The sequence below is a fragment of the Myotis davidii genome, unplaced genomic scaffold, assembly GCF_000327345.1.
Source record: "Myotis davidii unplaced genomic scaffold, ASM32734v1 scaffold925, whole genome shotgun sequence".
Lineage (NCBI taxonomy): Eukaryota > Metazoa > Chordata > Mammalia > Chiroptera > Vespertilionidae > Myotis > Myotis davidii.
This window is the reverse complement of record NW_006296531.1, coordinates 538,050-551,314: the sequence shown is the minus strand read 5'-3', so window position 1 is coordinate 551,314 and position 13,265 is coordinate 538,050. Positions and strand designations below refer to the sequence as shown.

The window sequence follows — 13,265 nt, the reverse complement described above, 5'->3', positions numbered from 1 at the left end:
TTTTCTTTTTTATTCTGGGATTTATTTACCTTCTATAATTGAAACTTTGTTGCCTTCAGTGGAGCTCAGAGCCAGCCAGGAAGCTTGGCTTCCTCCATCACTGGAGCAGCCAAGACTCCTGTTCTCTTCAGCTCCGTGGCTTCCTGCTGCCATCTTGGTTGGGTTAATTTCAATATAGTTGCTCTGATTGGCTGGTGGGCATGGCTTAAGGCTTAGCGAAGGTATGGTCAATTTGCATGTTTGTCTTTTATTAGATTATATTATTGTTATTTTGATTCTTTTGTTTGTTTTTGATTAATTCTCACCAGAGGATATTTTTCCATTGATTTTTAGGGAGAGTGGAAGAGAGAGGGAAAGACAGAGAGAAACATCGATGTGAAAGAAACACATCAATTGGTTGCCTCCTGCACTTGCCCTGACCAGGGCCCAGGCCGGGGAGGAGTCTGAAACCAAGGTATGTGCCCTTGACCGGAATTGAACCCAGGTCCCTTTGGTCTGTAGGCCATTGCTCTATCCACTGAGCCAAACCAGCTAGGGCTTATTTTGGATTCTTGATACTTTTGTATATTTCTTCTTACTTCATCTGCCAGAGTCTGGTGAGTTATGTTACAGTTTCCCATTATTACATTTCTGAAAGTTTCCCAATGTGTTTCTATTTTGGCTTTATATATTTCAATACACTATGAGTTAGTGCCTAAAAGTTTTAGGGGTAGTCTATAACCATTATAAAAATACCCATATCAATAGAAAGTGACCATTGAACAACACACTATCTATACAATATGTTTTAATTTTATTATGCTTTTTTTGATAAGCAGCACATTACTAATAAAACTCAAAAGGTACAAAAATACCTTTTCACAAAAGTGAAAAGTAATTTCCCTTTCTCTCTTATCTCCCATTACCCCATTCCCCTCCCCTGAAGCAACCACTGTTAAAAGAATTTTACTGATTAACTCAATTTAAAAACATTAATTTTTCTCATAGAGGAGTTTAAAATATTTACATGAATTGTTTTACCTATATATTTGGTATAGTCATCTTATTTTATGATTCCTTGATGCTTTATCTTTTGCTATGTGAGTTTTTTCTATTTTATCTTTTCTGATGCTTTGGAAGACATATAACCTATTTTTTATTGCTCTAATATTTCCTTTAAGATTTTCAAAAGTATCCTTAACTTGTATTTCTTGACTTGGGGGTCAAGAGTGATATAACATTCACCGATAAGTGTTTAATCTCCAACATTTACAGGGAACTCATACAATTTAACAAAAGAGAGATAAACAACCCAATCAAAAAATGGGCAACGGACCTAAATAGACACCTTTCAAAAGAGGACATTCAGAAAGCCAAGAGACATATGAGAATATGCTCAAAGTCACTAATCATCCGAGAGATGCAAATCAAAACAACAAGTAGTTAGAGTAACCGAGCACTCGGGGGCTAGCAGACCAACCTTGCCTGGGAGCTGCACAACTTGATCTGCACGCAGTGACATCTGTTACCTCAACTCACTGGCTTCCTGGGGTCACCAAAATAGTCTTTCAAGAGCTCCAGCACCTGTGGTTAAAGAACATAAGCTTTGAAGCCAGAGAGCCCTTCATCTCAAATCCCTGCTCTGCCTTTTACTACCTGTGTGATTTTGAGCAAGTCACTGAACCTCTCGGAGCCACAATTTCCTCATTTGAAACATGGAAATAGTAATATATCCACAGGAAAGGTGTTGTAAGAATTAAAGGTTAGGGAAGGGTGGGGGTAAGGGGGAGAGATCAACCAAAGGACCTGTATGCATGCATATAAGCCTAACCAATGGACACTGACAACAGGGGGGTGAGGGCATGAGTGTGTGGGGGAAATAATAGGGGGGATAAGGACACATATGTAATACCTTAATCAATAAAGAAATTAAAAATAAAAAGAAGAGTGAAATAACATGCTAATACTTTCCAATTACATCAAGAAGTTAAGCATATCTCTTTCCTTCTCTCCTCAGATAATGTTGATTAAATCAAGGTTACAAATAGAGGCCCGGTGCACGGTTTTGTGCACCAGTGGAGTCCTCCGCCTGGCCTGTGGGGATCGGGCTGAAACCAGCTCTCTGACATTCCCCCAGGGGTCCTGGATTATGAGAGGGAGGTTCTCAGGTGATGCACACAGGAATCGGGCTCTCCCTCTCTGTTCTGGATGCATCACCCAAGAACCGCAGTTGCCAAGATGCTCGGCAGCTCCTTCATTGAGCGTCTGCCCCCTGGTGGTCAGTATGTGTCATAGCTACTGGTCGGATGGTCGGACGGTTAGCTGGTTGCTTAGGCTTTTATATAGAGAGATTGTTCTAATCTGGCCCTGTGGTTGTAAGAAAAGATTGCCCATTATCGGTTCATGTAGCTCCCCAAAATTCATAATTTGAATTCCTAACCCCCAATGTGACTCTTTAGAGGTAGGTTCTTTAAATAAGTTAAAGTGAAGTCATTACAACGGGCCCTCATTCAAAATTACTGGTATTCTTATAAAAAGAGGAAATTTGGACACTGACGTGTCAGAAGGAAGATCACATGAGGATACAGGAAGGAGACTGCTATCTACAAGCTAAATTAACCAACCCTGCTGACATCCTGACTGATCTCCGCCTTCTGTCCCCCAGAACTCTGGGAATCAATTTCTGTTGTTTAAGTCACCCAGTCTGTGGTACTTTGTTTCAGCAGCCCTAGCAAACTAATACACATTACCCAAAATAACTCAAAGAAAAGGGGACCATGTGGCAAGCCCCTTCTCATCTTCCCACACTGTATCTAATGACCCTCCCAAGAGGAACCAATAGAAGACAGAGCATCCTGTGTTCCGTGCTGGGCTGCCATCTGCTGGCAGTTCATTCAGTGTCCCCAATGAGGATATGGTGACTGACACCTCTTAGATGACATTTCACAGGGACTAGTGCCTTCCCCTTCTCAGGGTTCCTCCTTGCTAGCATCCCTGAAGTGAGTATACACTATATTAATAAGGAGTTCAGCAGTCTTTTTTTTTTTTTTTTGAGAAAAATGTTATTGTGTTTTTTAGAGAGAAAGGAAGGGAAAGGGAGAGAAAGAGAAAAACATCGATGTGAGAGCAAAACATCATGGGCTGCCTCCTGCATGAGCCCTACCAGGGATCCTGTCCAAAACCCCAGCATGTGCCTTTGACCAGGAATCAAACCGACAACCATTCGGTGCAATGGAATGATGCCCAACCAACTGAGTCACACTGGCCAGGGCAGAAATTAAGCAGTCTTGACTGCAGTGTCTTGATATCTCATCCTGGAGATAATGAGGAGAGAGACACTGGGCATGGAGCTACCACTCTAGCAACTTTGTTCTTTACCCCATACTCACAGATGGCTCCTCATTCTTTTCTTTCTTTCTTTCTTTTTTAAATATATATTTTCTTGATTTTTTTACAGAGAGGAGGGAAGAGGGGTAGAGAGTTAGAAACATCGATGAGAGAGAAACATCCATCAGCTGCCTCCTGCACACCGCCTACTGAGGATGTGCCCGCAACCTGGGCATGTGCCCTTGACCAGAATTGAATGTGGGACCCCTTCAGTCCTCAGGCCAAAGCTCTATTCACTGAGCCAAACCGGTTAGGGCTCCTCATTCTTAATACTCCGCCTCTTTCTACAATTCTCTCCTAATTTCTGCTGGGTTGGTGCCCTTTTCTCAGGAAACACAACCCCTTCTTGCCTATGGAAAGAATCTATCCAATACCTTCTTGGGTCTTGCAAATACTGCAGTCAAGTGCATTTCTCCCAGTGGGCCTCAGTGTCTGTTCACCACAAATATTCAGTGGAGGGTGAGAAGAGACGGTGAGCTCTGGTCCCCTGGTCTCCAGGTGTCTCAGCAGTGAGAGGGGAGAGGAGAGGGGCTATAGTCACAACCTTTCTACTGAAAAATCTGAATTCAAACCCTCGTCACCATTTGGGGACTATTTCCCTTCTGAAGACATCCCCTCCACTCATTTGGACCGTCGTTCTCAGGACCTGATAACTCTGGCCTTGCCATGCTAAGAGATCATTCAACCCCCACCCCCACCCCAGATTACATGATGAGACATCCTCAGTGGGGTCCTCTGAAAAGCATCACTCAGTGGATAGAGCGTCGGCCTGCAGACTGAAAGGTCCCGGGTTCGATTCCGGTTGAGGGCATGTACCTGGGTTGCGGGCACATCCCCAGGAGATGTGCAGGAGGCAGCTGATGGATGTTTCTCTCTCATCAATGTTTCTAACTCTCTATCTCTCCATCTCTCTCCCTTCCTCTCTGTGAAAAATCAATAAAATATATATTAAAAAAAAAGAAAAGCATCACTCTTATTCCCCGATATCCCTTCATACCTTTCACCTCCATGGTTTTATGTCCCCACTTCAGGAAACAAAACCACTATTCATTTGTTTGCCCAAGCCTGAGATTTAGTTTTATTTCATCTTTGGTTTCCTTTTTTTCCATTACCTCCACATTGAACCCATCAGTAACCCACTGCCCTCCATACACATCCCCACGCTCCACACCTGCATCATTTCTCACCCGCACCACTGTGATAGTCCCCACCCCTGCTTCCACCCTTCCCCTCTACAGCCATTCCCTGGACACTACCAAAACAGTCTCTTAAAAAAATAAATAAGCCGAAACCAGTTTGGCTCAGTGGATAGAGCGTCGGCCTGCGGACTGAAAGGTCCCAGGTTCGATTCCGGTCAAGGGCATGTACCTGGGTTGCGGGCACATCCCCAGTAGGAGATGTGCAGGAGGCAGCTGATCGATGTTTCTCTCTCATCAATGTTTCTGACTCTCTATCTCTCTCCGCTCCTCTCTTTAAAAAATCAATAAAATATATTTTTAAAAAAATAAAATCATATCACTCCCTTGCTTAAACACCCCCCACCCCCTGCAAGGCTTCTAAATGACTCACAAGGCCCTATATGATCTAACCCCTGCCTACCCTTTTGCCCTCATCTTGGATCCCTCTCCCCCATGATTTTTAGAGATAGTGGGAGGGAGTGAGGGAGAGAAGGGGAGAGAGAGAGAGAGAGAGAGAGAGAGAGAGAGAGAGAGAGAGAGAAACATTGATGTGAGGGAGACACCTCGGTTGGTTGCCTCCCGCACATACCTGGACCAAGGCTGGGGATCAATCCTGCAACCCAGCCTGACCAGTGTGGCTCAGTGGTTGAATGTCAACCCATGAACCAGGAGGTCACGGTTCAATTCTCAGTCAGGGCACATGCCTAGGTTGCAGGCTCAATCCCCAATGCGGGGGTGTGTGGAAGGCAGCTGGTCAATTATTCTCTCCCATCACTGATGTTTCTCTCTCTCTCTCCCTCTCCCTTCCTCTCTGAAATCGATAAAAATATTTTTTTTTAAATCTGCAACCCAGGTATGTGCCCTTGACTAGGAATCAAACCCACAACCCTGTGGTGTGTGGGCCGATGCTCTAACCAATTAGCCACCGGCCAGGGCCTTTAGGTCCCTTAATGCAACTCTTCTCTGCCAGAGCCTTTACCAGTCCCTCAACCCAGAACATGCTCTGCCTCCAGTTCATCACGTGGCTGCCTCTTCCTGTCCTTCAGGCCTCTTCCAAGAGGCTCCCCTCTCTGAGTGGAGGCAACAAACCATTATGGTCAACAGCACAGACTCTGGAGCCAAACTGCCTGGATTCCCATGCAGGCACTTTCAGTTTCCTCATCTGCAAGTCAAGGCTGATGATAATCATTCCTATTGTAGGTTTGTTATGAGAATTATGGGTGTTTATATTAAATACTTAGAACAGAGCCAGGCATGCACGATAGCCATTGTTATCATGTTAGTTATTATTATTAGTATATTATTAGTATATTATTAGTAGTATATTAGTATTACAGGCCCACTGCTAACATTTGCAAGGCCCAGGACAGTAGTACAAATGAAGACCCACGTATCTTAAGTCTAAGTGTTTTAATGTATAAATCAAGCTGTACCCACGGCCTGGCCCACATTTGTGCCCTTAGCCTGTTTACCTCCTTACAATCCAGAGGCTAAAGAGCCCAAAGTCTTCCCTGGACCAGAGCTGCCACCTGCAAACCTAAGGGCTGGCCCAGAACAGCTAGGGCAGGGTGAGCAGATGCTGCCCAGATTCCCATGTGATTGATGACACCCCCTACCCCCATCCCTGACACACAGCCTTGGTGTATCGGGACAACGCTCTAACCAACTCAGCTCCCCAGCCAGAGCCAACACAATGCTGACTTAACAGTCAAAATTTTTAAAATATATTTTTATTGATTTCAGAGAGGAAGGAAGAGGGAGAGGGAGATAGAAACATCAATGATCGGCTGCCTCCTGCACACCCCCTACTGGGGATCGAGCGCACAACCCGGGCATGTGACCTTGACCGGAATCGAACCCAGGACCCTCCAGTCCGCAGGCCGACGCTCTATCCACTGAGCCAAACCAGCTAGGGCTTAACACTCAAGTTTTTTATTTTTTGTTAATTACAGCTCTTTTAGAACCTTAAAAAAAATTATCCTGATACATACATGAAAAGAAAAATGTAAGTAAAATAAATTGGTTAAAATATTCCTAAAGTTTCTGCTCTTTGGTCTCGGCGGCAGAAGCAAGATGACGAAGGGGACGTCCTCGTTCGGCAAGCGCCGCAACAAGACGCACACGCTGTGCCGCCGCTGCGGCTCCAAGGCCTACCACCTGCAGAAGTCCACGTGCGGCAAGTGCGGCTACCCCGCCAAGCGCAAGAGGAAGTATAACTGGAGTGCCAAGGCCAAGCGACGGAACACCACCGGGACGGGTCGCATGCGGCACCTGAAAATCGTGTACCGCCGGTTCAGGCATGGATTCTGTGAAGGAACAACTCCTAAACCCAAGAGGGCAGCTGTTGCCGCATCCAGTTCATCTTAAGGATTTCAGTGATTAGTTGCACAATAAATCTCGGTTTTCAAAAAAATATATATATATATATTCCTAAAGTTTCTTAGGGTCTGACTCTCTGCATCACTTTCTGACTGTTATCAATGTCTGTGTATTTCCACACAGTACTGTCCTCTGTGCCTTCAAGGGCGCCGATGATGCAGCACTCAATGTTGTCAGTGTTTTGGATTTTGGCCTTTCTAATAGGTGTGTGGGGACATCTGCATTTCTCTAATGACATGATTTTGAGCATCTTTTAAGATGCTTATTTGTCATCTTTATATCTTCTTTTTTCAAATTAAATGCTTTATTGTTTCATGTATTACATATGTCTCCTTTTCCCCCCATTGACCTCTCCCTGGCCAACCCCAACCCCCAGCATCTTTTTTTTTTAAATATATTTTATTGATTTTTTACAGAGAGGAAGGGAGAGAGATAGAGAGTTAGAAACATCGATGAGAGAGAAACATCAATCAGCTGCCTCTTGCACATCTCCCACTGGGGATGTGCCTGCAACCCAGGTACATGCCCTTGACCGGAATCGAACCCGGGACCCTTCAGTCCGCAGGCCGACGCTCCATCCACTGAGTCAAACCGGATTCAGCCCCCCAGCATCTTTATATCTTCTTTGGTGAGGTGTATATTCAGGTCTTTTGCCCAATGTTTTAATCAGGTTATTTTTTATTATTGTTGAGTTTTAAGAGTTCTTTGTATGGTTTTTTTCCCCTTTCAAGTCATTTTAATAACCTAGCAGTGACTCAAAATAGGAAAAGCAGATTCAAATGTGTTCCCTTTAAGGGGGGGTGCTACCATGATTGGTTCGCACAAGCATGAACAAAGGTAATGATGACACTGGATCCCAAAGAGCAAGGGTGGTAAGGCTTCAAGGCTCACAGAGTGGACAGAGGGGTGGCAAGTGGCAGGAAAGACATGACATTTAAGGAACCCTCAGATGACAGGGCGAGGTTGCTGGGTCATCAGAACCTTTAAACATTTTTTTATGGTGATTCGGTGTCGAGAGTATGTGTCATCTGGGGAGCACGGAGCAGGATGGGCCGAGCAGATCTGTTGTCCCACAGGATGGAACTTCTTCAGGGCATAGACCGGTCTCCCTGTTCATTGAGGTAATACTGGAAAAACACGATCTCGCTGAAGCAGGAGGTTCCAATTCCATCTGCAGCTCTCTTTGTATGTTTTAGATAACAATCCCTTATCGGGTATGTCTTTTGCAAATATGTTCTCCCATTCTGTGACTCACCTTCTCCTTCTCTTGACAGTGTCTTTCTCAGAGCGGAAGTCTTTATTTATTTATTTTTTAGCAAAGGTGGAAATTTATTGAAGAACAAGCACAGACTCCCAGGTGGGGAGGGGGAAAGAGTCCCACTGAGTTAGAAACATCGATCGATGAGAGAGAAACATCGATCAGCTGCTTCCTGCACACTCCCCACTGGGGATGTGCCCGCAACCCAGGTACATGCCCTTGACCGGAATCGAACCTGGGACCCTTCAGTCTGTAGGCCGACGCTCTATCCACTGAGCCAAACCGGTCAGGGCAGAAATTTTTAATTTTAATGAAGTCCAACTTCTCAGCTATTTCTTTCGTGAATCATACCTGCAAGTTAGTTCTACCTTTGGACGTTTTGATGACCTAAACCAAGAAATCCCCTTTTTGTTCTGGTAAACTTGGTTTTTCCTGATACAGTTCTTCAAAATGGCCCCTGGACAAGGCACATTCAGTTTCATAACTAGATTTATGAAACTTATTTACAGTTATGTCAAGACTTTCACATTTTGGAGTTTTCTATTTTACTTCATTTTTTGGTAAGTTAAAATACTTTTAAAAGCAGAAGGAGGAGGAGAAAGTGGAGGAGGGGGAGGAAGAGAAAACAGTGGTATTTCCAAACCCAAGCATTCTCAGAAATGCAATTCTGTTGCCCTTCACACACAAAAAGCAGCTTAAATATAGATACAGTAAGTGAATGATGGCTTTGGGGTTTTGTTGTTGTTATTTTTCTTTTGCTGTCGTTACTTTATACGTTGCTCCTCTGTCGTCTGCCATTGCAGAGAAATCTCAGGCCAGACCCGCTTGTGTTCCTTTCTAGGTAGCCCTTCAGTTCTGCTGGGACGGACCCTTTAATTCCCAGTTCTCTTCCTTATGGCTTCTGATTATTTATGGTTTTAATTTCCTCGTGGCTTTTGCTCAGTCCCTGCTTTCATATTTATTTTCATTTGGGGCCGCCCTTCCCTCTGATGACTCTCTCAGGTTGCCTCACATTCAAGTTTCCCAAGAATAAAGATCCCATTTGTTGATCGGTCAGCATTAAGTGAGGTGCCTCTGCTGGGCAGAGATCTTGCCTCAAGCTTCCTCACAGGTCTCTGGCTATGGGTCAGCTACTCATTCCTGGATCAATCAGCTGTGGCCAGACAATGGGGTCTGTATCAGTCAGCTATTGGTGTGGAACAACAACAACAACAAAAAACCAAACCCACAAAGTCTAAGTGGCATGCAAATATGGGCATTTATTTCACTCATACATGTATGAGGGTTGGTTGGAGGTCAGCAGATACAGGCTGGGATCTGATCTGGGCCTTTTCGCTGGATCTTACACCTTCCTTTTACCAGTGGGTTAACTTGGGCATGTTATTCCCATGGCAGTGATGGGGCACCAGGCCTAGGCTCAGAACTGGGATATTGTCACTTCTGCCCACACTCCACTGTGCCCGTATGGTGAGAGGCACAGGCTGTCTCTGGTGGGAGGGACAACAACTGTCATAGCAAAAAGCATGGAGGACTGAAGAACTGGAGCAGAGAGCTCAATTTTTACCACAGGATCACCTGGTTATATAGCCATCAGCTATAAAGCTAAGAAGCATGGAAAACCATCTGTCCAGACCCCCTCAAAGGAGGTTGCAGGGATAATCACAGTCTGGGTCTTCTCAGAGAGAGGCAGGGTAAAAAGTTAAAGGATGCTTTTGCAACACTTACAGGGAGCCACTACCAGGATTTATAATATGCCTTCTAAAACACAAGAGAATATTAAATAAATAAATAAAATAACAACTCAGGATAAGAGACAGAAAAGTTAATGAAAAGAGACATCCAAAAACAACATAGACTTTTTTTACAATAAAATATATTTTAAAACACAAGAGAATATTAAATAAATAAATAAAATAACAACTCAGGATAAGAGACAGAAAAGTTAATGAAAAGAGACATCCAAAAATAACAAAGAAGTTTTTTTTTAAAGCATTACACAATGCAGCGAAAGCCAAACAAATATCAGTTATTACAGTAACTGTCTATGAATCAGGGGCAGACAGTGGGGAGAGCTTCCAAGCTTTCTTTTTTCAGGCGTCCTCTAATTCATAAACAGTAGCTCCGCTGTCTCAGAAACAGTAAAAATTTCTCTAACATTCTGGCATTCATTTTGAGGGGTAAGTTTTCCTCCATTTTTCATGTCTCTGTAGCTATTTGAGTGGATGGCCAGGACAAGGGACAGCAGAGGCCACTGGCTGAATACCACTTTCTGTGTGACCTTCTCATTGCCTGCCTTCTGAAGTCCTGCAGCACTTCCTGCCGCCCTGGTCTCTCCCATGGCACTCCCACATCCTGCTTAGGCCTTCACTCTCTTTTTTTTTCCTCCCAAGGCCCATATCTGAGTCTCATGCATGCAATTTTGAATCCCCGCAGTCTCCAGAGCAAGGCCCTGTCCACAGCATGGGCTCTGTATCAAAAAGACTCTATGTAGCCCTGGCCAGTTTGGTTCAGTGGATAGAGAGAGCATCGGCCTGCAGACTAAGGGGTCCCAGGTTCAATTCCGGTCAAGGGCATATGCCGGGGTTGCAGGCGTGTAGGAGGTAGCCAATAAATGATTCTCTCTCATTACTGATGTTTCTATCTCTCTCTCTCTCTCCCTTCCTCTCTGAAATCAATAAAAATTATTTTAAAAAATATATATGGTGTGTGTGTTTTTTAAAGACTCTTTGTAGTAGCTGGCAGAAACACAATTCAAACTGCTGCCCATAATCAAAACTTTCCGAGGGATGGTCGGGCTTCCGGCATAGCTGAATCTGCATGCTCGAAGATATAACCAACAGACTTAGTGACTTTCCAGCCTTTGAATGTTCTTTCCTCTGGATTGACTTCACTTTCTTTTTCTTTTCTTTTTTTTTTTAAATATATTTTATTGAGTTTTTACAGAGAGGAAAGGAGAGAGATAGAGAGTTAGAAACATCGATGAGAGAGAAACATCAACCAGCTGCCTCCTGCACACTCCCCACTGGGGATGTGCCCGCAACCAAGGTACATGCCCTTGACTGGAATCGAACCTGGGACCTTTCAGTCCGCAGGCCGACGCTCTATCCACTGAGCCAAGCCGGTTTCGGCTGACTTCACTTTCTAACACCCAATGTGCCATCAGCCATTTCAGCTCCCCAACAAAAACAGAACTTCTTTGACCTCAGATTGCCAACAACAACAACAACAAAAACAATTCCCAGGGGGACTGGCTTGGATCACGTGGCCGTCGCTGAGTCAGATACTGAGGCCATGGATAGATGCTCTAACCACTCAGGCTTCCACGGAGAGCCCAACAGGAAAAGGGCTTGATAAACAAATATGGAGGAGAAGAAGAAATGAAAGAACAACGAATGTCCACTACTCTCTTCTTAGTTTCTTTCCAGAAGGAAACCTTCCTGCAGGACTCATGGAAATGATGAGGCCACCATACAGCTGCTTGGTGTATCCTAGTTTATAAAAGTACAGCTTCCATTGTCTCATTTAATCCTTACAGCCAGCCTGTGAGCCAAGTGCCACGACACAGATAACGCAACTAAGGCTTAGATAAATTAAGGGGCTTGACTAAATCACAAAGCAGGTAAGCAGCCCACAGCGGGGCTGAGGAGAGGTGCGTGCAGGGAAAAGAGGAAGAACACACTGACCCCAGGCAACTTCCTCTTCGTCAAGCTCCCCCACCGTCTCCACCACATCCTCCCCTTCACCTCACGGACAGCGGTCCCCCCACCCCCCACCCCTACCTCCTCTTTGCCTGTGTCTCCTGCTTCTCCCCCTTATCATCGATCTGGCCTGTCTAGTTTCTGCCACACCTCTTTCCTGACCTTTGCTCCTTGCTCCAGGCTTGTTTTCCTCCCCGCTGGCCTCCGGGCTCACTTTCACCCACAGCCTGTCCAGCCACCTCATCATGTGCACGGGACAGTGTGCCCGCTTCGTGGGGCTCTCCCTCATCACCCTCTCCCTTGTCTGCATCGTGGCGAACGCCCTCCTGCTGGTGCCTAATGGGGAGACCACTTGGACGAAGGCGGACAAACTCAGCTTGCAAGTCTGGTTAATGGCTGGCTTCTTCGGCGGGGGCCTGATGGTGAGAAGGCTAGTGAGGCAGGGGGCTGGGTGTCCCTCTCGCAGCGGTTCTCAACCTGTGGGTCGCGAACAATGAAAATACATCCTGCATATCAGATATTTACATGACGATTCATAACAGTAGCAACATTACAGTTATGAAGTGGCAACGAAAATAATTTTATGGCTGGGGGTCACCACAACATGAGGAACTGTATTACAGGGTCGCGGCATTGGGAAGGTTGAGAACCACTGCAAGGGGTTCTGAACAGGAGGGAGAGGGAGAGAGGGAAGGGGTGGCAGTGGGACAGTGAGACCTGGAGCACTCTGAATCTGGTCCCAAACACTGAGCACTGGGGAGAGGTGCTGGAAGAGCCCCACGGCACTGAGCTGAATGTTGAGGGGAACAGGAAGGAAGGGAGCCTCACTGCTCTAAGCAGCTTCCCTTCTGGGAAGGGAGTATGTCCTACCTGCCCCTCCTCATCCCACCACTGAGCAGATGTTTGCAGCCACAAGGGCTGAGGCTGGAGGAGCAGCTGGCTGTGTGGGAGGTTATCAGGGCAAGATAATAATGGGCGTGGGGGGGGGTGTGCTTTGATAAAGTCTGGAGCCAGGAAGCTGTGTCAGGGATTAGTCATTCTATTTCTCATCTTGGTGTCACCTTCCCCGGTCTCCATGTCTCTTCACTCTCAGCCCACATGTCTTTTTTTTTTTTTTAATGGGAATTGCTTTTCTTTTTTTCTTTTTTTCTGTTCATCAGATTATTTATTCACTTGATTTTTAGATTCACTTTTTGATGCATGTTTGTTGTTCATAGTTTGTATCTTTACCATTCTCTTCTTCTTCCTCTTCTTAAAGGATACCTTTCAGCATTTCATATAATACTGGTTTGGTGGTGATGAACTCCTTTAGCTTTTACTTTTCTGTGAAACTCTTTATCTGGCCTTCAATTCTGAATGATAGCTTTGCTGGATAAAGAAGTGAGG

General features: G+C 45.1%; 2 protein-coding genes and 1 pseudogene across 2 annotated transcripts in view; 2 read left to right on the top strand and 1 right to left on the bottom strand.

Annotated features, from left to right (window-relative positions):
* Nucleotides 1-6,588: 6,588 nt before the first annotated feature.
* Nucleotides 6,589-6,955, top strand: LOC102761143 (60S ribosomal protein L37). The gene has a single exon (XM_006771904.2). The coding sequence runs from the start codon at nt 6,618-6,620 to the stop codon at nt 6,909-6,911; it is 294 nt and encodes a 97-aa protein (XP_006771967.1). The 5' UTR covers nt 6,589-6,617; the 3' UTR covers nt 6,912-6,955.
* Nucleotides 6,956-7,861: 906 nt separating this feature from the next.
* On the bottom strand, nt 7,862-11,000 carry LOC102764964 (annotated as a pseudogene).
* A 938-nt stretch (nt 11,001-11,938) lies between these two features.
* The window catches only part of TM4SF5 (transmembrane 4 L six family member 5), a 7,336-nt gene continuing 6,009 nt past the window's right edge, over nt 11,939-13,265 (top strand). Inside the window, exon 1 of the mRNA XM_015569217.1 lies at nt 11,939-12,301. Within this exon, the coding sequence (XP_015424703.1) occupies nt 12,125-12,301 (177 nt within the window). The 5' untranslated portion in view covers nt 11,939-12,124. The remainder of the gene's footprint in view (nt 12,302-13,265) is intronic.

What these genes read in the sequence shown, in the direction of transcription:
- LOC102761143 (XM_006771904.2), top strand. Translation starts at nt 6,618, where the DNA reads ATGACGAAGGGGACGTCCTCGTTCGGCAAGCGCCGCAACAAGACGCAC.